At 45.2% G+C, this 26,740-nt stretch overlaps 1 protein-coding gene across 1 annotated transcript in view; it reads left to right on the forward strand.

Annotated features, from left to right (window-relative positions):
- The window catches only part of LOC124716829 (amyloid-beta-like protein), a 552,604-nt gene that overhangs the window by 484,806 nt on the left and 41,058 nt on the right, over positions 1-26,740 (forward strand). Inside the window, exon 2 of the mRNA XM_047243383.1 lies at positions 10,959-11,159. Coding sequence (XP_047099339.1) covers positions 10,959-11,159 — 201 coding nt within the window. The remainder of the gene's footprint in view (positions 1-10,958; positions 11,160-26,740) is intronic.

The raw sequence follows: 26,740 nt of genomic DNA on the forward strand, positions 1-26,740 counted from the left end.
CGCCGTAGTGAAGGGAGAGAGGTGGGTTCGAAGTGCGGCAGGATTTCTGCTGTTCGTTAGCCTTGCAACACCCTCCCCAATCTCTTCCTCTCTCTCTCTCTTACTCTCTTTCTCCGACCAACTTTTCTGTCAGCCGCCTTCACAGTTTTCTTCGCTTCTCTTGTGCCTGTGTTCCTCTCTTTCCGATCCGTTGCCCGCCTCTTCCTTCCCAGCCGAATACCTGCCCCTGCCGTTTGCAGCCGTGCTTAATTAAAATACGCTCTCTCGCAGACATTGCCGAGTGCGAGCGCAAGGAGCCCCACAGCCGGGTCGCGTTCTCTTTCTCTCTCTGGCACGCGCGAGAACTCGTTTAGAAGCGCCAGTCACCGCCCCGCTCTTTGGAACGGAACTGAAGCTTTTGTTCCACACCTCCTCCCACCTCGGCACTACGTGCAAGAAGTGGCAATGGCAGCGGCACACGCCTCGGTTTTCTTATCACCTCCTTTACCCTGCCCTAATTACAAAACCTCCATCCAGGGCAATCGGGAAGATGTACGTCTGCGTAAGAGCTCAGTGTGAAGTACATAAAGAAGAGGACTTTCCTACTTTCTTCATCCGTTCCGCTCCTATTTAGCTCACGAAGTAGCCGAGAGGAAGTGCTTGACACGATATATCCGTCTGCCTCGTAATTAGTCATATCTTACTTTGGCTGTGGTCTGTTACTGCATAACTAAAGTATTTCTGCTTTTGTCTGTTAGTGTTCCGGACCTCAGTCGGTTCAAACGGAACCCTTATAGGATCAGTTCGTTGTCCGTCTGTCTGTTCCATTGTTAAAAACCTTTCTTCCCAGGAACGAGTAGACGTATCTAATTGAAATTTATGTCACATACTAAGTCCTAAAGTTACTTGGCTGAATACAAAATGGAAGCTTCTAACTGAGTGCAACCAAAAGATACGGCCATTTGTGTCACATATTGCGATACTCGAAATCTCATCCATCATAACCTTAGGGTCTTCCCGTTGACGTAGAATCACGAAATGTGGAAAGAAGCGGGGTTTTACAGTACAAAAAAGGAAAAAAAATTATAAAACTGTTAATTTGTAATCGTATCACAAAAAAATATTTCTTTTGTCATTTGTTATCCGACTTCAAACTTGAAATTAAAACATTCTTGAAAATCTTGGAATCCCTGGAATCGGCATCTTGCTAGTTGATACTAGCTAGTTGATAATATGCAAAAATCATCATGATTCTCGTGTCATCGAATGAATGAACCGTCAAAACACGCCGGAACGCGGAAACGTTGACTTCGGTGACTACTCTTTAGATGTGGTTCCGAAATTTTGTTTACGAAAGGTTTGCGGAGATGAAGAGTGCCGTATTTCGGCTTAAAACTAAAAAAAAAGACAATCACATCGCGCAGCATCGAAACCAAGGACACAGAGGTCTAAGTAGATGTACGCTGGTGTCCAGAATTAAAGCAACAAACCACTATTTCCCCCTCCTGTGTCTAAATCACGATGTAATCATACAAACTGTCAACAGATGTCCTTACTATTGTGTCCTGCACGGAAGATGGCATTGTGGTCGACGGACAGCGGTGTCGACAGGGCACTTACGAAACAGGATAGTGTTTATATATATGAAGATGGCATCTGATGTCCGAAAAAACAGATAGGGAGCAGGTTTTAAAAAAAAAAAGTATGTGCTGATGTACGGTATATTATTTCACAGAGAATGTGGATATTATGAATGCGCGAACTGACATTAGGCACTTTAATTAAACCATGTTCTCTGAAAATGGGACGAAAATGCTGTGTAGGTAAAGAGTAACTTTGACTAGTATATGTCTCAGGTCGTTCTACAGCATGATACAGGGAAGGACAAATAAAAGTGGCCCGGAGAACAGAGTTGCAGGATGCTAAGAAACACAGCAGAAGAAAGGAAGTACAGTACTAACGTGAATATAGCAGATGTTGAAAGTGACCACCATTCATTGTTGGCACTTTTGGGGCCTGGTCAGCAAGTTGCTGAAGCCACATCGCAGCTGGACGGCTGGAATTGCTGCCATCTCATGCGAAATTTTCTGTTGAAGTCCTTGAGGACTATGAGGGTTGTTGCGATACGCCTTAGACTTCGGAGATCCCCACATAAAGTAATCCCACGCTGACGGATTAGGTGACCTGGTTGGCCAGATAAGGCCGCGACCAGACTGACCTCTGCTAACAGCTCTGTAAGGTGTACCGATTGTGTAAACGTGCTCCAAGGTTCGGCAGGCTGTACGGGCCGTTCCTCCATGTTGTTGGGAGTAACTATAGGACTTTTCTTCCTCCTTTAACGCTGCCACAAATTCACGTACAATCGTATCCGCTCGTCCGGGCCACTTTTATTTGTCCCATCCTGTATAATGTTCCTTTACTTGCAGTGCGTAGCGCACTGGACTAGCATTCGGGAGGACGACGGTTCAAACCCGCCTCCGGCCAGCCTGATTTAGGCTTTCCGTGATTTTCGTAAATCGCTTCAGGAAATGCCGGGATGGTTCCTTAAAAAGTGTACGGCCTACTTCCTTCCCCATCCTTCCCTAATCCGATGGGAGCCATGTCCTTGTTGTTTGGTCACCTCCCCGGAAACAACCAAGCAGCCAGCCTTTCGCCATTTAAAGGGAGGTTTACTGTCTGTGGCCCGGAAAAAGCATGTTCTTTGAGAATTTTTTTCTCGGAATGTGTTATAGATATCAATGTCAAATTTGGTCAAAATCTTTATTGATATTTGCTCTACAAACTGGAATTGTTTCGACCGGAAATGTCGAATAGCAAAGGCGGAAATGCCGTCGGAACGAAACAAAATTTCGATGTAGACCTCACAGGTCAGCCGGTTCGTCTGAAATCAAAATTGAGTTGACGTTAGCGAAGTATATAAGATTCTTTAGGAGTTGTACCTCGCTTAAGTTATTTGGACCATGGCAAACAAAATGGCGGCCATTTGAAGAAAATAGGGGTTTTTCCATCGATTTTTCGACTTCGTCGGCCAAGTAAAAACATTTAAATTTGATGGGAATAAAAGTGGTACAACTCCTAGACAATTTAGTTAGCTTCGTCGGAAACAAAGAATCATGCTAATCAGTTCAGTGATTTGAAGTTACCATACCGCGCGATAAAAAAAAAAAAAAAAAAAAAAAAAAAAAACATTTCGAGAAAAACGCATTTGAAATTTTGACTACATATAAATGCCATATTATGCAACTTACGTTCTATCTGCTATTCCGGGTGCATAAACTAGTCCTTTCTCTTCCTCATAGAGGGCGTTCTGCTGGATCCGGGCCATCCTGCGCTGCTCCAGGGCCGCTCGTACGGCCGGTGACAAGCGGTTTTCGGCCGCTTGAGTCCGGTGGTCGTCCGAATGCTTGGCGAACTGCGTCGAATAGAGTCCCAGGGCGACGTCCACCGTTGTCATGGTCTTCATAATTGCTGAGTACCCTTCGTGGAAGCTGCTCACTGCCAGGAAAGTCGCAATCTCCACAGTCTAAGCACCAGAATGCAAATGCTTGGGAGCAAACTTCCAAACACACGCGTTCAAAGTTTCTTTTGAATTTTGTGTGTTTCCTCCCAAGCACCGGTACAATAACTCGTCCTCCGAAAGGACCTCGTAGATCGGATGAATCACATTTTGGACTTCTTTGGAGAGCGGCTGGTGGTGTTGATATTGGTTCAGATGCCCGGTAGCCTCTGCAATGCGCCGCTTGCACCAACTAGTTTCCCCAGCCGGACAATTTTGGTGTTGTGGATGGTCATCCGTCGAACACTTGTGGAAATACGTTGCCCAAATTGCCTTCTTCATCTGTTCCACCGAATTGGAATGCCGTCGCATTGCCAAGCCGTAGTACGTCGTAAGCTCCTTGATCAGTTGATCACTTGATCCTTGGGCAAGCACATAGAATAATTTTTCGCAGCTACAAAGTCGAAATTCCAGAAAAAAAACTGGTGCTTGAAAAAGACCGAATTCAGGCAGGTGCATTTTTTTTTTTTTTGTTCAACCCCGAATAACAAACATTTCCGTTCCGTATTCGGAAAACCCGTTTCGGGGTTGGATTCTAAACACTTTTATGGGTCCAAAAATGCAATTTAAAAAAAAATCAATTTTTTGTAGCAAAAGATAGTAAACCTCCCCTTAAGCCATCTATGCGTCTGGAATCTTCTTCCCGGTTTTCTCCGCTCTTCTTGGACAACAGCTACCGGACTTACCGCAGCTATTTGTTTGATAAGGAAACTGTGTTGCTTGCGCACCAAATAAAGCCAGCAACGATGACTGGAGGGCGCAGAGATCGCAAACCACGTTAACAAACTCGTCCCGTGTGCCGTGGGCGCTGTTTCTCGTGAGGTCGAATGACCGTTCACGTCCGAGTCCACGTAAACTGCCTCGTCCCATACGAACGTGGCTATGTCACACACCGTGCCGTTGGGATTCACACTAAAACGACTTTTTCTCACGTCCGCCGACCTAGCCCTGATTCGTGTCCCAGTAAGGACACGGAGGGAGGGACGGGGGAGGGAGGGTGACATTTCCGCAAAGGTCGCTGCCTCACCTTTCCCGACGAACCCATCGACCCGCCAAAGGGTCCAGCTGTCGCTCGCAGAGGTGAGGCGCTGCCCGCATCGATCCAGCTACTGGCACTCAGGCAGTCGACGACTCCGCGAAGTCGGTACTCCTGCCACGGGGCTTCCTGACAGAAGTAAAGCAGATGCCAGACTGAGGTTCATTGGAAGAATCCTGAGGAAACGCAGTCCGAAAACAAAGGAAGTAGGTTACAGTATACTTTTTCGCACAGTGCTTGAACACTGCTCACCGGTGTGGGATCCGAAACAGATAGGGTTGATAGAAGAGGTAGAGAAGATCCAACGGAGAGTAGCGCGCTTCGCTACATGATCATTTAGTAATCGCGAAAGCGTTACAGAGATGATAGAACACCAGTCCAAGACTCTGCAAGGGAGACGCTCAGTAGCTCGGTACGGGCTTTTGTTGAAGTTTCGAGAACATTGTAATTCTGTCAGGGACAGCAAAGAACTTGGAAGAGCAGTTGAACGGAATTGACGGTGTCTTGAAAAGAGGGTATAAGATGAACAACAACAAAAGCAAAACGAGTATAATGGAATGTAGTCGAATTAAATCGGCTGATGCTGTGGGAATTAGATAAGGAAATGAGAGACTGAAAGTAGTAAACGAGTTCTTCTATTTGGGGAGCAAAATAACTGATGATGGTCGAAGTAGAAAGGATATAAAATGTAGACTGGCAACGGCAAGGAAAGCGTTTCTGAAGAAGAGAAATTTGTTAACGTCGAGCATTGATTTAAGTGTCAGGAAGTCGTTTCTGAAAGTATTTGTATGGAGTGTAGCCATGTATGGAAGTGAAACATGGACGATAAATAGCTTAGACAAGAAGAGAATAGAAGCCTTCGAAATGTGGTGGTACAGAAGAATGCTGAAGATTAGATGGGTAGATCACGTAACTAATGAGGAGGTATTGAATAGAATTGGGGAGAAGAGGAGTTTGTGGCACAATTTGACCAGAAGAAAGGATCGGTTGGTAGGACATGTTCTGAGGCATCACGGGATCACCAACTTAGTACTGGAGGGCGGCCTGGAGGGTAAAAATCGTAGAGGGAGACCAAGAGATGAATACACTAAGCAAATTCAGATGGATGTAGGCTGCAGTACGTACTGGGAGATGAAGAAGCTTGCACAGGATAGAGTAGCATGGAGAGCTGCATCAAACCAGTCTCAGGACTGAAGACCACAACAACCTCCACCGAGGAGTCAAGCAGTATATTGCTCCCTCCTACGCACATCTCGCGAAGAGACCATGAGGATAAAATCAGAGAGATTAGAGTCCACACACAGGCATACCGACAATCTTTCTTTCCACGAACAGTACGAGACTGGAATAGAAGGTAGAACCGATACAGGTACTCAAGATACCCTCCGCCACACACCATCAGGTGGCTTGTGGAGTATGGATGTAGATGTAGAAGTATTTTTCTGCCGTTTAGAAATCAATTTACGGGAGGTATGTTGATGGCATCTTACTGCTGCAGGGTGTTCAGTCGTTAACAAAACCTCTCTCGTGGTGTGTGGCCGGCAGGCGAGGATGGCTACCGTACCCGCGGCGCTGGTAACAGGAGGCCCGCAATAAGTACGAAGGTGATACCTTAACTTTTCCCGGCGAATTGAATGTTCAAACAACTTACGGGTTTGCTGCCGGATGACATCGTCGACCACCGCCGATATTTCGACAGGAGCACACCCTGCCATTCTCAAGCCACAAATGCAAGGAGGAAGAAATGTGCAAGGAAATTTATTACCTCTTTTCACAGAGGAGAAACAAGGAAAGTATCACACACAGAACAAGTATCAACACAAACAAAGATGACCAACACCAGAAATATCGATAGTGACCAATCAACAGGTGAGGTACACTAGTTCTGTCCCTCTGTCTTTTGATGTATTCCATAGGATGACCGGTGTCAAGGCAGTGTTCTACAATAGCGGATTTGCTCGGCTGTTGTAAGCAGAACACTGCCTTGACACCGGTCATCCTATGGAATACAACAACACGCAGATTCTGGCTTGCACGTCCAGCTATTAGGATAGTGTTATTAAGGAAGCTGTTGAAATCAAACTGTCAAGCAACCTTATTAACAGGGATGGTGGATTTTGTTTAAATGCTGCCTGGAATCCGGCTCTGTCTCTCATCAAAAGACAGAGGGACAGAATTAGTGCTACCTCACCTGTTGATTGGTCACTATCGATATTTCTAGTGTCGGTCATCTTTGTTTGTGTTGACACTTGTTCTGTGTGTGATATCTTCCTCGTTTCTCCTCTGTGAACCGAGGTATTAAATTTCTTTTCACATATGTCCCTCCTTGCATTTGTGCCTTGAGAATGGCAGGGTGTGCTCCTGTCGAAATATCGGTGGTGGTCGACGACGTCACCCGGCAGCAAACCCGTAAGTTGTTTGAACATTCAATTCGCCGGGAAAAGTTAAGGTCTCACATTGTTTACCTCTACGGGGAGGAAATGTATCGTTGCTTGCGGAGGTTGGATAAACTTCGTAGCAGTAGAGTAAGGTTGGAATGTGCATTATCGTTTTTACGGATGTGTCGAAATCACAGTGTGGTTCCAACGTTTGCTTAGGTTGTGCATCATATTAATCTTCCTGGCGCCAATCACATCAAGCAACATGCTGGCTTAGCTCTTGTTCATGAAAGGATCCGCTATACCCGCCGTCAATTAGATTTTGTTTCTAAGGAATTATTTCAGCTTCATTTAATGATGGCGTCTAATGTCTCTGAATTTTCTTGGGATTGGGTGGACGGTGATTCTTGGTCGCAGTCTGACTGGGAATTTCAATTTGTAACTGCTCGCCATTCGGCGAAATTTGAACGTTTCCTTGGCTCAGTGTTTAATTCTAATTGTAATTCTCGACGTTCTGTGATCAATCTCACGGAGGAAACGTTTGACGACGCAGCTTTGTCTGTGCTGGGGAAAGGTTTGAACTTCGCACCGACGCCTAAGAGTTTGCCAGTCGTTGATTTTATTAGTTCTATCGAACAGGCTGTTTATAAACTACCTTCCGAGGCTGCGGAAGAGGTTAGGAGGGAAGCTTGTCGTGTGTTGACTGCGGCCCGTCCACCCAAGTGTAACATCAGAGCAGCTGAGGCGGGTGCTTTACGTTCACTCAGAATGGATCCTGATATTGTTACTTTACCTGCGGACAAGGGAAACGCCACCGTTTTGTTGAACAAGCACGATTACATTCAAAAGATGCAGTGTCTGCTTTCTGATTCGGCGTATCGCAAAATCGGTGCTGACAGCTCCTCCCTCGTTTTCTTCCTTGACTTCCTCAGTGTTGGCAAATCGGTGTCCTTTCGTGCCCATTGGACGGAGCCAAGGAAGGCGAGTAAGGTGCGTGCGGTAGCGGAACCATGCCATTTTACAAAATTGTTAAGGCTTTCGTGGCCACTTGTTGACAAACTGCCTATTGGCTTCTGTCTCGGGTTCTTCGGCCGACGTTCATCTAATGATTTTTCTGACGTTTCGCCAGCACGAGTGGCTAGCATTGCCAAAGCTTCACCCTCCATTGCCGGTGGTGAACTGGAGCCGAGCTCGCGGGCGCAGACTATATGTACCTGGCGCGCTAACGTCCGAGGGCTTCTCCGCGGTCATTTCCGGTGCGGTTCTCCTCTTGCTACCTGCGACGGTCGATCGCTGCAGTACGGGAAGCCAGGATCCGTTGACCTTAAGGCTTTCCTCTTTCTTGTTCAAACTGTTCGCATGTTTTTGTATTTCTACAGCTTCTCTGAACAAGCGCGTGTGATAATGCTTCTCTACAGCCAGAACTTCCGTGTCGACGAATTTTATTACGTGGTCGGTCTCATTCAGTGCGTGCTCTGCCACTGCCGATTTCTCCACCTGCCCCAACCTGCAATGTCGCTTATGCTCTTTGATCCTGGTGTTGATGGATCGTCCAGTCATTCCGACATAAACTTTTCCGCATGTGCATGGTATACGGTATATTCCCGACATTGCAAGTAGGTCTCTTTTCTCGTTCGCCGATCTAAGACACTCTTTGATCTTCCTTGTCGGTTTGAAAATCGTCTTTACGCCATGTTTGCACAATATACGGCTGATTCTGTCCGTCACTCTGGGAATGTGCGGCCTTTCTGCCATATGTCGGAATGACTGGACGATCCATCAACACCAGGATCAAAGAGCATAAGCGACATTGCAGGTTGGGGCAGGTGGAGAAATCGGCCGTGGCAGAGCACGCACTGAATGAGACCGACCACGTAATAAAATTCGCCGACACTGAAGTTCTGGCTGTAGAGAAGCATTATCACACGCGCTTGTTCAGAGAAGCTGTAGAAATACAAAAACATGCGAACAGTTTGAACAAGAAAGAGGAAAGCCTTAAGGTCAACGGATCCTGGCTTCCCGTACTGCAGCGAACGACCGTCGCAGGTAGCAAGAGGAGAACCGCACCGGAAATGACAGCGGAGAAGCCCTCGGACGTTGGCGCGCCAGGTACATATAGTCTGCGCCCGCGAGCTCGGCTCCAGTTCACCACCGGCAATGGAGGGTGAAGCTTTGACAATGCCAGCCACTCGTGCTGGCGAAACGTCAGAAAAATCATTAGATGAACGTCGGCCGAAGAACCCGAGACAGAAGCCAATAGGCAGTTTGTCATGCGATTTTAGCCGAAAACTATGCAACACAGATGGCTGTGTGTGCAGCTGCGTTGTCATGGTGGAAGAACCAGTCTCCCATCTGCCACAAATCGGTTCTTTTAGAGTTCTAGGCGCTTCAGTCCGGAAACGCGCTACTGCTACCGTCGCAGGTTCGAATCCTGCCTCGGGCACGGATGTGTGTTCGATGTCCGTATGTTAGTTAGGTTTAAGTAGTTCTAAGTCTAGGGGACTGATGACCTCAGATGTTAAGCCCATAGTGCTCACAGCTATTTGAACCATTTGGTTTTTTTGACGAACAGTTTTGCGCAATCTTCTCAAAACCTCCAAATAAAAGGATTGATTGATGGTCCGACCTGGGGGAACAAACTCTGGATGAACTACGCCTTTGGCATCAAAAAAGCAAATCACCATTGTTTTGAGGTCTGATTCGACTTGAGGACTTTTTTTTTTTTTTTTTGGACCTGGTGACGATGACGTCATTCACTGGCTTGATTGTTGCTTGTTTCTGGGTCGTAACCATAGCACCATGGCTCATCACCAGTAATGACCTTTGACAGATAATGTGGACGAGTTTCAAGCTGTTGTTTCAAAGCACGAGATGTTTCAACTCGACGTTCCTTTAGATTGTCAATCAGAATCCGAGAAACAAATTTGACAGCAAGTCTTTTCATTCCCAAATCTTCCGCTAAAATTCGCTGGGCCGAGCCCCAAGATAACCGATTAATCACAGTTGCTCTATTGTCTGTAGACGGTCTGTAAACACAAGCCCTCGAAGTTACTCAATGTTTTCATAGATTCGGGCAGTTGGACGTCCAGAGCGGGCTTTGTCATCGATCGACATGCCGTCATTTTTTTTTTTCCTTCAGTTGCTTGCAAAAGTGCAGCGCATTGTTACAGGAGAATCGTGAAATTAATTCCCGGGAAGATTGTATAAAAATTCATTCTATAATTCACCATCAATTATCGCCACCAATATTCCGAGACATGATTCAATATTCCTGGTTTGCCTCAAATTATCAGAAACTCAAAACATTTTCGTAAATGTTAATGGGGCATGTTTTTGTACAGATTTATTGCAAACGCCCTGTGATTGTGAAAAATCCGCTTTTATATGTTGCGCAAGATGTCGCAAAAACTATTGCTTTGTTTGTTTTTACGATAATTACCACTGCAGTTCTTGTTTATAATTATTATATGTATAAAAATTGAATGTTCCCCAATCGACTTTGTTATCTGATTAAAAACCCAGTGTTTTTTCCTCATACTTTACAATAAAAAATGGAAAACCCACCGCCATGAATTGTGTTGTTGGACATAAAGAAAATAATTTTTATTGAATAATGTAACTAATTTGTTACAGGTAATGTAGGTTTGGGAAACTATCTGAATAATTGGTGGAATAACAAAAGAAAATGAAACAGAAGGAAAAAAGTGCCAGAGGAGGAATCGAACCCGAGACCTCAGGCGTAATAGTTCGAGCCATAAACATCTAGGACAGACGGCGGCTCGGCCATTCACAAACATTTTATACTCATATGGCACCTAAGAAACTTTGGATCGATTTTTCCCGGGATTTTCCGAGTAGTGCGTCCTAATATTTTAACCACGTGAGGTGTAAGGGATCCTCTTTCACCACACAAAATTTCGGACAAATCCCCGACCCCACGGTCGTGCCGTCTCCTTGTCAGAACGTTTCGAACGCTACTGACGGCGACATCTTCGGTGTTGTGTTGCAGGCGCTGCAGCCATCGGGCACGGAGGCGACGCCCGCAGCGCACTTCGAGCCGCAGGTGGCCGTACTGTGCGAGAAGGGCGCGGGGGCGGCGCAATACCACAGCCAGTACATGGGCGAGACTGGCCGCTGGATGCCCGATACCGCCTCCAAGCCCGCCTCCTGCCGGAAGGACAAGCTCGAGATCCTCGAGTACTGCAAGAAGGTGAGGGGCTGTCTGTTCTGTCTCCAGCCTCACGTCGTCAGCTGTCTGCTAAAGCAATAGTGTAGGCTGTGCATAACGTAGCGCTACTTACAAGCACCAGGGCTGCTCAATAAAGAATTATCCTAATTTTTCTTATGGTCATGATTTCTCGCACTAAAAATTAATCTTATGATATTCTGTTTTCTTGTTTTTGTTTTTTAATTTAATCTTATGATATTCTGTTTTGACTGGAATACTCTCTTTCAAATTTTGAAGGTGGCAGAGGTAAAATACAGGGAGCAAAAAGCTGTTTACAATTTGTACAGAAACCAGATGGCAGTTATAAGAGTTGAGGGACATGAAAGGGAAGCAGTGGTTGGGAAGGGAGTGAGACAGGGTTGTTGCCTCTCCCCGATGTTATTTAATCTGTATATTCAGCAAGTACTGAAGGAAACAAAAGAAAAATCCGGAGTAGGTATTAAAATCCATGGAGAAGAAATAAAAACTTTGAGGTTCGCCGATGACATTGTAATTCTGTCAGAGACAGCAAAGAACTTGGAAGAGCAGTTGAACGGAATGGACAGTGTCTTGAAAGGAGGGTATAAGATGAACATCAACAAAAGCAAAACTAGGATAATGGAATGTAGTCGAAATAAATCGGGTGATGCTGAGGGAATTAGGTTAGGAAATGAGACACTTAAAGTAGTAAAGGGGTTTTGGTATTTGGGGAGCAAAATAACTGATGATGGCCGAAGTACAGAGGATATAAAATGTAGACTGGCAATGGCAAGGAAAGCGTTTCTGAAGAAGAGAAATTTGTTAACATCGAGTGTCAGGAAGTCCTTTCTGAAAGTATTTGTATAGAGTGTAGCCATGTATGGAAGTGAAACATGGACGATAAATAGTTTAGACAAGAAGTGAATAGAAGCTTTCGAAATGTGGTGCTACAGAAGAACGCTGAAGATTAGATGTGTAGATCACATAACTAATGAGGAGGTATTGAATAGGATTGGGGAAAAGAGAAGTTTGCGGCACAACTTGACTACAAGAAGGGATCGGTTGATCGGACATGTTCTGAGACATCGAGGGATCACCAATTTAGTATTGGAGGGCAGCGTGGAGGGTAAAAATAGTAGAGGTAGACCAAAAGATGAATACACTAAACAGATTCAGAAGGATGTAGATTGCAGTAGGTACTAGGAGATTTGCACAGGATAGAGTAGAATGGAGAGCTGCATCAAACCAGCCTCAGGGCTGAAGACCAAAACAACAATATTCTGTTAGCTTAATGTGCAACAAACACGCTGTAGTAGTTTCATTGTTGGGACTCCGGGTTCCCGCCTGTGAGAGGCAGGCAAGGTCAGACGTGTTTAGTATCGCCCATCGCTACATTGGAGGTAACACGCGAGGAACAATATGCAGCTTTGGAATTCTGCTTTCATCTCAACAAATCCTGTTCTGAGGCGTATACAGTGTTACAGGCCTATGGAGAGTGTTTTTCCCTACAGTACAGCTCGAAGGTGGTTTACACTGTTTAAGGAGGGAAGACTATAAATTTCTAAGGAAGGTGGACCCGGTGCTCCAGTTACTGAACGCACGGAAGAAAACATCGACATTGGTGCTGTGGTTGTGAGACAGAATCGCCGAATTACCTTAAGATGAGAGACTCACTCTGGAAACATCCCCCAGGCTGTGGCTGAGCCATGTCTCCGCAATATCCTTTCGTCCAGGAGTGCTTGTACTGCAAAGTTCACAAGAGAGCTTCTGTGAAGTTAGGAAAGTAAGTGGCGAGGTGCTGGCGGATGTAAAGCTGTGAGCACGGGGCGTGAGTCATGCTTGGGTAGCTCAGATGGTAGAGCACTTTCCCGCGAAAGGCAAAGTTCCTGAGTTCGAGTCTCGATCCGGGACACAGTTTTAATCTACCAGGAGGTTTCATACCTTAAGCTCACTTTCTGAAATACTGAACATTGCATTGGGTGCCACCCACACGTTGGTGACAGAAAAATCACACATGTCACGTGTTTGTGCGCGATGGGTTCCAAGACTGTTGATTCCCGAACAAAAGGACATACACCTGGAGATCTGCGTGCAATTAAAGTTGATGTTAGAGGGAGATCCGGAGTTTCTTTCGAATGTAATCACTGATGGTGAAACTTGGATACATTATTTTGGTCCTGAGAGAAAACAGCAAAGCTCAGTGTGGAAATCTCCTTCATCACCAAAACCCAAAAAGCGAAAGTGGTTTCTTCTGCTGGGAAAGTTATGGTCGTCTCATTCTTTGATATTCATGGAATGGTTTATCAGCGTGTTGTACCTGCACACATATCAGTAACTGGACAATACTACAAGGATGTCCTGAAAACATTGCAAGTGCATATCAGGCGCAAAAGGCCACATTTCCCTGAAGCAGTGCTGGATGCTGCACCACGATAATGCGCGGTCGCATACTGCCAATGTTGTTGCTTAATATCTTGTAAAAAATCAACGTGAGGTGCATCCCTCACCCTCCATATAGTCCGGATTTAGCCCCATGTGACTTTTTTCTATTCCGTAACATGAAGAAACTCCTTCGTGGGAGGCATTATCAATCATCAGAAACAGTGTTGAAGGCTGTGGAGGCGATTTTGAAGGAATTTTCAAAAAATAGTTTCCAGCATGTATTTGAAGACTGACAGAAACACTGGGACAAGTGCATCGCATTCAAGGGAGACTACTTTGAGAAGGACCATCAAAAGTATGAGGATAAGTAAAGGTATGTTGTAAAAAAATAATTTTTTATTGAACAGCCTTCGTACATGTACGTAGTACAGGGCGCTCCAAATGTAGCGCTTCCACACACATACGAAATACACCTTGTCTTCACAGTACAGGGTGTTCAAGAAACAACGGTACGTCCTGTTCTACATAAATAAGGTACTAAAACAGTAATACTACCTTACATCTACATAGTACAGGGGCGTTCAAAAAGGCATGCTTCTTTGCATCTACGATTACATAGTACACAGTGTTCAAATAATAACGCTACTTGAAATCCACACCTAAAAGGAACAGCGTACTCAAACAGTAATGTTACTGTATGTCTACATAGTACAGTGTGCTCAAAAAGCAACGTCACCTTGCCACTATAATATAGTACAGGATGTTCAAACAGTACACGGTACATTTACATAATACAAGATGTTCTAAAAGTAACGTTACAGTACATATGCATAATACAGGGTGTTCAAACTGTAAAGCTACTTCACATATACACTCCTGGAAATTGAAATAAGAACACCGTGAATTCATTGTCCCAGGAAGGGGAAACTTTATTGACACATTCCTGGGGTCAGATACATCACATGATCACACTGACAGAACCACAGGCACATAGACACAGGCAACAGAGCATGCACAATGTCGGCACTAGTACAGTGTATATCCACCTTTCGCAGCAATGCAGGCTGCTATTCTCCCATGGAGACGATCGTAGAGATGCTGGATGTAGTCCTGTGGAACGGCTTGCCATGCCATTTCCACCTGGCGCCTCAGTTGGACCAGCGTTCGTGCTGGACGTGCAGACCGCGTGAGACGACGCTTCATCCAGTCCCAAACATGCTCAATGGGGGACAGATCCGGAGATCTTGCTGGCCAGGGTAGTTGACTTACACCTTCTCGAGCACGTTGGGTGGCACGGGATACATGCGGACGTGCATTGTCCTGTTGGAACAGCAAGTTCCCTTGTCGGTCTAGGAATGGTAGAACGATGGGTTCGATGACAGTTTGGATGTACCGTGCACTATTCAGTGTCCCCTCGACGATCACCAGTGGTGTACGGCCAGTGTAGGAGATCGCTCCCCACACCATGATGCCGGGTGTTGGCCCTGTGTGCCTCGGTCGTATGCAGTCCTGATTGTGGCGCTCACCTGCACGGCGCCAAACACGCATACGACCATCATTGGCACCAAGGCAGAAGCGACTCTCATCGCTGAAGACGACACGTCTCCATTCGTCCCTCCATTCACGCCTGTCGCGACACCACTGGAGGCGGGCTGCACGATGTTGGGGCGTGAGCGGAAGACGGCCTAACGGTGTGCGGGACCATAGCCCAGCTTCATGGAGACGGTTGCGTATGGTCCTCGCCGATACCCCAGGAGCAACAGTGTCCCTAATTTGCTGGGAAGTGGCGGTGCGGTCCCCTATGGCACTGCGTAGGATCCTACAGTCTTGGCGTGCATCCGTGCGTCGCTGCGGTCCGGTCCCAGGTCGACGGGCACGTGCACCTTCCGCCGACCACTGGCGACAACATCGATGTACTGTGGAGACCTCACGCCCCACGTGTTGAGCAATTCGGCGGTACGTCCACCCGGCCTCCCGCATGCCCACTATATGCCCTCGCTCAAAGTCCGTCAACTGCACATACGGTTCACGTCCACGCTGTCGCGGCATGCTACCAGTGTTAAAGACTGCGATGGAGCTCCGTATGCCACGGCAAACTGGCTGACACTGACGGCGGCGGTGCACAAATGCTGCGCAGCTAGCGCCATTCGACGGTCAACACCGCGGTTCCTGGTGTGTCCGCTGTGCCGTGCGTGTGATCATTGCTTGTACAGCCCTCTCGCAGTGTCCGGAGCAAGTATGGTGGGTCTGACACACCGGTGTCAATGTGTTCTTTTTTCCATTTCCAGGAGTGTACATTCGTATGGTACAAAGTACTCAAACAGTAATGTTATAGTACGTCTACATAACACACGGCATTCAAAAGATAGCACCACTTTGCATCTATAATACACACACATCAAAAAAATTTTTGCATCACCCCAGTTCCCAGAACTCCTGGATATAGATATTGTATCATAGACACAGTCCTTTGTTCACAGATGTCACTAAATCCGCCCAAAGATGTAAACAACCATTCATGAGCAGCGCCTATTAGATGGAGGGGGTCCAACAGCCAGTCAGTTCCAGTCATTCCACCAGAAAGGAGGTACACGGCTCGTGTTGTCTGCAGTTCATCCATGCTTAGACAATACCGTGGTTCGATCGCGTCCGAATTGTTACTTTTGTGCCAGGAAGGGCTCTCAACAAGGGAAATGTCCAGGCGTCTCCGAGTGAACCAAAGCGATGTTGTTCGGACATGGAGGAGATACAGAGAGACAGGAACTGTCGATGACATGCCTCACTCAGCCTGCCCAAGGGCTACTACTGCAGTGGATGACCACTACCTACGGATTATGGCTCGGAGAAATCCTGACAGCAGCTCCACCATGTTGAATAATGCTTTTCGTGCAGCCACTGGACGTCGTGTTACGACTCATACTGTGCTCAATAGGCTACATGAAGGGCAAATTCGCTCCCGTCGTCCATGGCGAGGTCCATCTTTGCAACCACGACACCATGCAGCACGGTACAGATGGGCCCAACAATATTCCGGATGGACAGCTCAGGACTGGCATCACGTTCTGTTCAACGATGAGTGTCGCGTATGCAATCAACCAGATAATCGTCGGAGACGTGTTTGGAGGCAACCCGGTCAGGCTGGACGCCTTAGACACACTGTCGAGCGAGTGCAGCAAGGTGGAGGTTCCCTGCTGTTTTGAGGCGGCATTATGTGGTGCCGACGTACGCTTCTGGTGGTTACGGAAGGCGCCGTGGTGGCTGTACGATTTGTGAATGCCATCCTCCGACCAATAGTGCAACTATGTCGGCAGCTTATTGGCGAGGCATTCGTCGTCATGGACGACAATTTGCGCCCCCATCGTTCACATCCTGTCAACGACTTCCCTCAGGATAACATCGCTCGACTACAGTGGCCAGCATGTTCTCCAGACATGAACCCAGTCGAAAGTGCCTGGGATAGATTCAAAAGGGCTTTCTGAGTGACGTGACCCACCAACCACTCTGAGGAAATTATGCCGAATCGCCGTTGAGGAGTGGGACAGTCTAGACCAACAGTGCCTTGATGAACTTGTGGATACTATGCCACGACGAATACAGGCAAGCGTCAAAGCAAGAGCACATGCTACTGGGTATTAGACGTACCAGTGTGTGCAGCAATCTGGACCGCCACCTCTGAAGGTCTCGCTGTATGGTGGCACAACGTGCAATATGTGGTTTTCATGACCAATAAAAAGGGCGGAAATGATGTTTATTTTGATCTCTGTTCCTATTTTCAATACAGGTTCCAGAACTCTCGGAACCGAGGTGATGCAAAACTTTTTTTTATGTGTGTAGTACAGGATATTCAAACAGTAAACCGTACATCTAGATATTACAGTATGTCCTAAAAGTAACGTTATATACATCCACATAGTCCAAGGTGCTCAAACAGTACCCCACTTTACACCCACATCTCCATACTGCGCAGCGCTCAAAAAGTTATGCTAACTTAGATCTATATAGAAAGGGTGTTCAAACAGTAACACTACTTCACATCCACATCTAGATAGTACAAGGCACTCGAACAGTAATACTACTTTGTTCAAACAGTAGCATTTTCTTGCGTCTCTAATTGCATAGGATAGGATGTTCAAACAAACTCTACCGTACATCTACATAGTACAGGATGTTCTAAAATGTGTTACACTACATTTTTATCGTACAGAGTGTTCAAAAAATAACTCTATCTTGTATCTACTTAGTACAAGGTGCTCACCAGCAGTGCTATCTTACATGTACATAATACAGTGTGTTCAAAAAGTAATGCTAAGTTGCATCTGTATCTACGTAGTAGAGGATCTTCAAGTACTGGTTCTACCCTACACACAAAGGGTGTTCAGCAGCAGCGCTACCCTACATCTTTAAAGTACATGGGTGTTCAATTATTAGAGTTATCATCCATCTATATCTACATAAAACAGGGTGGTCTAACAGTAAAACCACTATACACCTACGCAGTACAATGTGTTCAAACACTAACGCGGCCTTTTATTTATATCTATATAATTATTCTGCAATTCACGCTAATTGCATGGAAGGCAAGATGCCAGAATGAGAATGCTTGAAAGTGTCGTCAGGAAGCCCATGGAGGAGGCGCTTACAAAGCCCTCTTTTGACAAATACTAGATTATTATTCGTCAGTCTGGGATCAGTACCAAACAAGATTCATAGAGGGAATAGGTAGTTGCCAATTCTGAAACGCCATTGGTTCGCTAATGTGCACAGTTCTATTGTCTGCAAGTGACATGACCTGCTTTGTCTTCCTGTACGATGACGTAGGGATTTCCCCCATTCAGATTTTTTCCTAACCCCACCCCCCCCCCCTACTCTCCCACCACCTCCTCTTTACTTCCACATTAGTTTGGTGGGAGAGTGAGGGGAGCCGAGGAGGGGGTGGGGGTTGCTGTACGGTGATTTTGGGGAATGCGACTCCTCTTTCATTCTGCGCCACTGTGCAACAACAGCGGGCAGAGTAATCATTGAGTGACAGCTAATTTGCAGAGCTGTCACTGCCCTTCGTGGTGAACATGCTTGTCGCTTGTCACACGAGCTGCCGACATCCGTGGTCGCGTCCGTCGCGAAACAAGGATTACCTCCCCGGAGGCAGAGTTTAATCCGAACATCCTTGCCTACACGAGTCCCATAGCGCAATTATACGTAGAGAGGTGTAGAGTGTGTAGTAACTGGGATTTTTGTTGCTATGATATTTCTTTATAGAACAATGGAAAAACTGGTAGAAGCTAGTCTTGGGGCATATCAGTTTGGATACCAGAGAAATGTGGGAAAACGTGAGGCAATACTGACTCTACAACTTACAGCTAGAGGATATGTTAAGGAAAGGCAAAGCGACGTTTATAGCATTTATAGGCTTAGAGGAATACTCTCTTAGAAATTGTGAATATAGCAGGTTTACAATACATCATTCAGTCTGTACAATCAGTAAGGTGTAAAGGAAACCAAAGGAAAAATTGGAGTAGGAATTAAAGTTCACGGAGAAGAAATGAAAACGATGAGGTTTGCCGATGACATTTCAATTCGGTCACAGACGGCGATGGAGCATTTGAACGGAATGGCCAGTGCCTCCAAACGAGGTTATAAGCTGAACATCAACAAAAACAAAAGGATATGGAATGTACTCTAGATAAATCAAATGATGCTGAGGGAATTACATTAGGACACGAGACTCTAGAAGTTGTAGATGAATTTGCTATTTCGGCAGCAAACTAACTGATGATGACCGAAATAGAGAGGATGCAGAATTTAGACTGACAATGACAAGGAAAGCGTTTCTTAAGGAGAGAAATATTTTAAGATCGAATATTGATTAAAGCGTACGAAGTCTTTTCTGAAAGTATTTATAAGGAGTGCAGCCATGTACGGAAGTCAAATGAGAGCGATAAACAGTTTAGGCAAGTGAAACATGGACGATAAACAGTTTAGACACAAAGAAAATATGGTGCTGCAGACGAATGTTGAAGATTAAATGGGTTCAAATGGTTCAAATGGCTCTGAGCACTATGGGACTTAGGTCATCAGTCCCCTAGAACTTAGAACTACTTAAACCTAACTAACCTAAGGACATCACTCACACCCATGCCCGAGGCAGGATTCGAACCTGCGACCGTAGCAGCCCAGCGGTCTCGGACTGCAGCGCCAGAACCGCACGGCCACCACATGCAGCCTGATTAAATGGGTAGATCACGTAAGTAATGAGGAGGTAATGAATATAATTGGGGAAAAACAAATTTCTGGGCCAACCTGACTAGAAAAAGGTATCGGTTGGTACGACACATTCTGAGACATCAAGGGATCACCTTCCAATGGTTACGTTCAGAAACATAACGAAAAGTGGTTTTGCGAACTAAATCGTGTACTGACTCCGACAGGAAAAATTAAACGTGCTGCACCCTACATTATTGGGCACTGGGTTTCAGCTGCCTGGAAACGTATCGAAGCACCAGTGATCGTAAAATCATTCAAGATTCCAGTAATGACGACATTAGTGAATAATGATGAGTAAGGCCTGTAATTTACAGTATATTTCCGTGTGTGTCATGTAGGTAATCAAGTTAGGCGTTCTTTTATAATGATAAAATGTCACTTATTACCGTAGTGAGTAACTTAAAAGTAAATTATTGTTGTTTTTTATAGTTCATGTATACGTTCAATGTTGTCTGAAATAAAGTTAGCGTTGTAAAATAAATTTCAACAAAAATAGCCTACCAACGATCTAAATTCCTTTTTTTAATTAATTTTGAAAATTAGGGTGCTCATTATATTGAATGGCGCATTAGATTCGGGGAAATACGGGTTATATGGTTGTGTTGTGTAGCTAGCGGGGGCCTCAGTGTTTCCCAGACTCCCAGTTTGTAACTGTCCCTACTATGTGTGGGGTGGGGCTAATTCCCTCCATGACACACATAAGCACGTTGACTAACAGTGTGGCCCTGTATCGCAAGGCTGTTGTAGGGTTGCTGTCCGTCGATTCCTGGTATGAACTGAGTTTTCTTCACCATGGGTTTCAAGCGTTACTAGCTGGTACTTCTTACCTTATCGGTTTTCGTATTTTGCTCGTTTCGTTGTAGGTTTTCAACTGGTCAGTTTCATCTTTGACGCCCTGCTTGTTTCGGGTAACAGTATTTTATTCTGAGGAGCTTTCGTCCCCCTCCTTCCAATGTCGTGAGCGTAATGTTTTACTTACGTGTGCGTGTTTCATATTCGTTGTCATAGAGCATCGATTATTATGATAGGTATCCTTTTTTCTTTTTGTTTCAGATGTCGACTGTGTGTTTCCTATCTTGTAGATGTGGAGTTGAAAGTTGATATGATATCACAATACCGGTCATGCTCCTGTAAATAAATGTTCTGGTAAAGGAGACAGCGGTTTATTTCTGAAAAAAAAAAGGATTGCTTCTACAGCGGTTGCCTTCAACAAAACAGACTGTTGGTTGTTGTATTGCATGGGCTACACGTGCTGGTCACCATAGCTTGTGACAGATGGACATGAATAGACAAGGGAATAAACAGAGCGAGAGGAAAAGGAGGATATGGACAGAGAGAAGGATGAAGGGTGAGATGCATGAGGCAGGTGAAAGATGTAGAGATGTAGTAGATAGGTGGGAAAGGAAGAGGGGGGAGGCGGATATAGAGACAGGGAAATAATTATGTTCAGCGGGAGGAAGGAGGAAGATGTCGTCAGAGAGAGAGAGGATGCAAAAAGTGGACAAAGGAGGGGGGACGAGAAGATTAAGAGACGGAGTGAGTGGAGAAGAAGAGATAGACAGATAGAAGTGGCAGAACGAGATGACGGACAGAAGGAGGAAGTGGTGGACACATGGAGGAGAGGAAGAGGTTCAAATGGCTCTGAGCACTATGAGACTTAACATCTGAGGTCATCAGTCCCCTAGAACTTAGAACTACTTAAACCTAACTAACCTAAGGACATCACACACATCAATGCCCGAGACAGCATTCGAACCTGCGACCGCAGCAGCGGCGCGGTTCCGGACTGAAGCGCCTAGAACCGCTCGGTCACAGCGGCCGGCGAGTAGGAGGTATGTTCAATATATGTAGAACAGATACTCTGGGGAAGCTGCAGCGAGGAGGCTAGTAAGGAATATGGGTGGACCCAAAATTGAACCCTGTGGGACTCATTTTGAAATTTCTCCCCAGTCGCTAAAATTTTCTATCTTTCCAACGTTATTTGGAGTATTCAACAGAACTTTTTGCATTCTGTTCGTTGAGTACGGTTCAAACCTGTTGTTTGTAAGCCATCGATTCCATAAAACTTGTGCGACTGCTACGGTCGCAGGTTCGAATCCTGCCTCGGGCATGGATGTGTGTGATGTCCTTAGTTAGGTTTAAGTAGTTCTAAGCTCTAGGGGACTGATGACCACAGCAGTTGAGTTCCATAGTGCTCAGAGCCATTTTTTTGAACCAGAAAACTTGACTTTTTCTAATAGTGTAACATGATCTTCCAAAATCAGACGATTTGAAAAGATCACAGAAAATACTACCTGGTGATTTCGTTATTTAAAACGTGCAGTGTTTGTGGTTGAGTTGGTCAACAGTATCCCAGTTGAGTAATCCCTCTTACCAGACTCCCGTGTCCCCGAACCGCCATATCATCGCCTGCAGCAGCAGTAGCATCAGCAGTAATGTTGTAAATCTCGTTAATAACGAGATGTGGCTGCGGCTATGTTTTCTAGAAGCCGTGTCAAATGAAAGGCGGGCTGCGTATTCATTACGGAGGGATGCGAAACCCGCTGTCAGCGCATCAAACACTCGCCGTCACTACCTGTGGCTTTGTTAGCCGTCGCCCGGGCCGCCTTGTTAGCGGCGAGTCTGCACCCAATTAGCAGAGAGGGAGGGAGGGAGGAGAAGAGGCTGCGGGCTGCTGAGGATGCGGTGCGACCTACATCCTGTGTGGCGCAGGTCTGCGGCGAGAGCAAAGGACGCAGTAACGAGCGGTTCCTGGAACCACCCCGAGTCGAGCCTCGCGCATTATACTTGGACACGACACGATACCGGGCATGTTTATACAGCCGTGTCATAATTGCATACTGCCTGACATAAAATAGTGAAGCACCGAAAAGACATGTTCGAATGTCAATGTAAATTCGCATACATACGCCCCATCGGTGGGTACGTAAATGGTCAGAGCTGCAATTCTTTGTGACAAACGCGGGATGTGTCCAAAAAATATAGGAACTTTTTCCACCAAGTTACTCTACTCTTACCTTTTACGTATTGCGCATTGTCACCTCCGAAATACGCCTCTCCGCAATTGATACGCCGTTTTCACTTTGCGCAAGCACTCTTGGTACGCCTCTTACTTTATCGCGCAAAGTGTCGTCTGCGAATTTTCTTTCATCTCTTCTATCGCTGCCAATCTTCGTACTTTCAACAGGGTTTTCAGGTTTGGAAATAAAAAGTCTGCAGCGGCCAGGTCTGGAGAGTAAGGAAGATGAGGCAGCACAGTGATTTCTTTTTCTGTGCAATAGTCACACACTAACAGGGATGAATGTGCAGGTGCCATGAATTGTCTCGCCACGTTTCAGGCCGTTTCCTTCTCACATTTTCTCGCAGGCGTCGCAACACGTCCAGACAGTACCACGGATTAACAGGTGGTCCCTGTGGCACGAATTCATGATGGAATGATCCTTCAAAGGCGAAGAAAATTTCGTTTGTTGGGAAGGGGAAGCCGACAAGCTTTTACCACCTTTCGACCGGTCGGCGATGACATAATCCAAGCCCACGCCCTGCAATCTTTCTCAAACGATTCTCCAGAAACTACCTAGTAAAAAAAACATTTTTGCTTTGCATTTAGCTTTATATGTCAGTTTCATTACGATGTGTCCATCATTTCGTTAATGCTCATAGTTACTGTGATACATATGTGGATGTAAAGCACTGCGAGAAATTCGAAAAAGTTTTGCAATGAAAAATATGAGCCACATATTAGATAACACGTTTCTGCATCTGAAACTTAACTGGCATATTGAAGTTTTCTTTAGACATGAGTGGACGTCTCTGTATGTCACAAACTCGAGAAAATTGATCTGACATAGCGTACTGACTTGTTATCGTGCCACGCCAGCGATAAAGCTACAGTGAAATATTCATAGAGTAATCATATTATAATTTTGATTTACATGTATCTCACTTCAGTTACGTTTATTTCTGTGAAAATATTGTGACAATAGTGAAAGAGCCTGTAATACGCAATCAGTCAAATGTCAACAGAAAATGCAACATCCTTCGGAAGCAAAAGTACTGTGATGCTTTATTGCACATTACTGTTACGTACTCAGTCCAGTTTATGTTTTAGAGTTTCATGTGTTATTACTCTTAGACTGTTTTCCGAAGGAGAGATGTTGATATATGTCTCAAAATGATTCAAAAGGCTCTGAGCTCTATGGGACTTAACAGCTGAGATCATCAGTCCCGTAGAACTTAGAACTATTTAAACCTAACTAACCTAAGGACAACACACACATCCATGCCCGAGGCAGGATTCGAACCTGCTACCATAGCGGTCACCGTGGTCTAGGGGTAGCGTATTTGATTCATAATCAAAACGTCTTCGGTCCCGGGTTAGATCCCCGCCACTGCCTAAATGTTGATAAATAATCTCCATTGGCGGCCGAAGACTTCCGGCATAAGAAGTCAGCCTCATTCTGCCAACGGCCTTGTCAAAGAGGGCAGAGGAGCGGATTGAGATTCAGGGCACTCTCTTGTCCTTGGGGGTGGGAAATTGCCCCTAAAGGCGGATGAATCAGCAATGATCAACGACATGAGGATGCAGAAGGCAATGGAAACCACTGCATTAAAGACACGTAACGTGTATCCACAGGACATGTGGCCTGTAATTGAAGAAGTGTCATGATGATCTCTCCATTGGCAAAAGATTCCAGAATAGTCTCCCATTCGGATCTCCGGGAGGGGACTGCCAAGGGGGAGGTTACCATGAGAAAAAGATTGAATAATCTACGAAAGGATAGTGTTCTACGAGTCGGGGCGTGGAATGTCAGAAGCTTGAACGTGGTAGGGAAACTAGAAAATCTGAAAAGGGAAATGCAAAGGCTCAATCTACATATAGTAGGGGTCAGTGAAGTGAAGTGGAAGGAAGACAAGGATTTCTGGTCAGATGAGTATCGGGTAATATCAACAGCAGCAGAAAATGGTATAACAGGTGTAGGATTCGTTATGAATAGGAAGGTAGGGCAGAGGGTGTGTTACTGTGAACAGTTCAGTGACCGAATTGTTCTAATCAGAATCGACAGCAGACCAACACCGACAACGATAGTTCAGGTATACATGACGACGTCGCAAGCTGAAGATGAACAGATAGGGAAAGTGTATGTGCATATTGAAAGGGTAATGCAGTATGTAAAGGGGGACGAAAATCTAATAGTCATGGGCGACTGGAATGAAGTTGTAGGGGAAGGAGTAGAAGAAAAGGTTACAGGAGAATATGGGCTTGGGACAAGGAATGAAAGAGGAGAAAGACTAATTGAGTTCTGTAACAAGTTTCAGCTAGTAATAGCGAATACCCTGTTCAAGAATCACAAGAGGAGGAGGTATACTTGGAAAAGGCCGGGAGATACTGGAAGATTTCAATTAGATTACATCATGGTCAGACAGAGTTTCCGAAATCAGATACTGGATTGTAAGGAGTACCCAGGAGCAGATATAGACTCAGATCACAATATAGTAGTGATGAAGAGTAGGCTGAAGTTCAAGACATTAGTCAGGAAGAATCAATACGCAAAGAAGTGGGATACGGAAGTACTAAGGAATGACGAGATACGTTTGAAGTTCTCTAACGCTATAGATACAGCAATAAGGAATAGCGCAGCAGGCAGTACAGCTGAAGAGGAATGGACATCTCTAAAAAGGGCCATCACAGAAGTTGGGAGGGAAAATATAGGTACAAAGAAGGTAGCTGCGAAGAAACCATGGGTAACAGAAGAAATACTTCAGTTGATTGATGAAAGGAGGAAGTACAAACATGTTCAGGGAAAATCAGGAATACAGAAATACAAGTCGCTGAGGAATGAAATAAATAGGAAGTGCAGGGAAGCTAAGACGAAATGGCTGCAGGAAAAATGTGAAGATATCGAAAAAGATATGATTGTCGGAAGGACAGACTCAGCATACAGGAAAGTCAAAACAACCTTTGGTGACATTAAAAGCAATGGTGGTAACATTAAGAGTGCAACGGGAATTCCACTGTTAAATGCAGAGGAGAGAGCAGATAGGTGGAAAGAATACATTGAAAGCCTCTATGAGGGTGAAGATTTGTCTCATGTGACAGAAGAAGAAACAGGAGTCGATTTAGAAGAGATAGGGGATCCAATATTAAAATCGGAATTTAAAAGAGCTTTGGAGGACTTACGGTCAAATAAGGCAGAAGGGATAGATAACATTCCATCAGAATTTCTAAAATCATTGCGGGAAGTGGCAACAAAACGACTATTCACGTTGGTGTGTAGAATATATGAGTCTGGCAATATACCATTTGACTTTCGGAAAACCATCATCCACACAATTCCGAAGACAGCAAGGGCTGACAAGTGCGAGAATTATCGCACAATCAGCTTAATAGCTCATGCATCGAAGCTGCTTACAAGAATAATATACAGAAGAATGGAAAAGAGAATTGAGAATGCGCTAGGTGACGATCAGTTTGGCTTTAGGAAAAGTAAAGGGACGAGAGAGGGAATTCTGACGTTACGGCTAATAATGGAAGCAAGGCTAAAGAAAAATCAAGACACGTTCATAGGATTTGTCGACCTGGAAAAAGCGTTCGACAATATAAAATCGTGCAAGCTGTTTGAGATTATGAAAAAAGTAGGGGTAAGCTATAGGGAGAGACGGGTCATATACAATATGTACAACAACCAAGTGGGAATAATAAGAGTGGACGACCAAGAACGAAGTGCTCTTCAATCTGTTCATCGAGGAAGCAATGATGGAAATAAAAGAAAGGTTGAGGAGTGGAATTAAAATACAAGGTGAAAGGATATCAATGATACGATTCGCTGATGACATTGCTATCCTGAGTGAAAGTGAAGAAGAATTAAATGATCTGCTGAACGGAATGAACAGTCTAATGAGTACACAGTATGGTTTGAGAGTAAATCGGAGAAAGACGAAGGTAATGAGAAGTAGTAGAAATG

The sequence above is a fragment of the Schistocerca piceifrons genome, chromosome 9, assembly GCF_021461385.2.
Source record: "Schistocerca piceifrons isolate TAMUIC-IGC-003096 chromosome 9, iqSchPice1.1, whole genome shotgun sequence".
Classification (NCBI taxonomy): Eukaryota; Metazoa; Arthropoda; class Insecta; order Orthoptera; family Acrididae; genus Schistocerca; species Schistocerca piceifrons.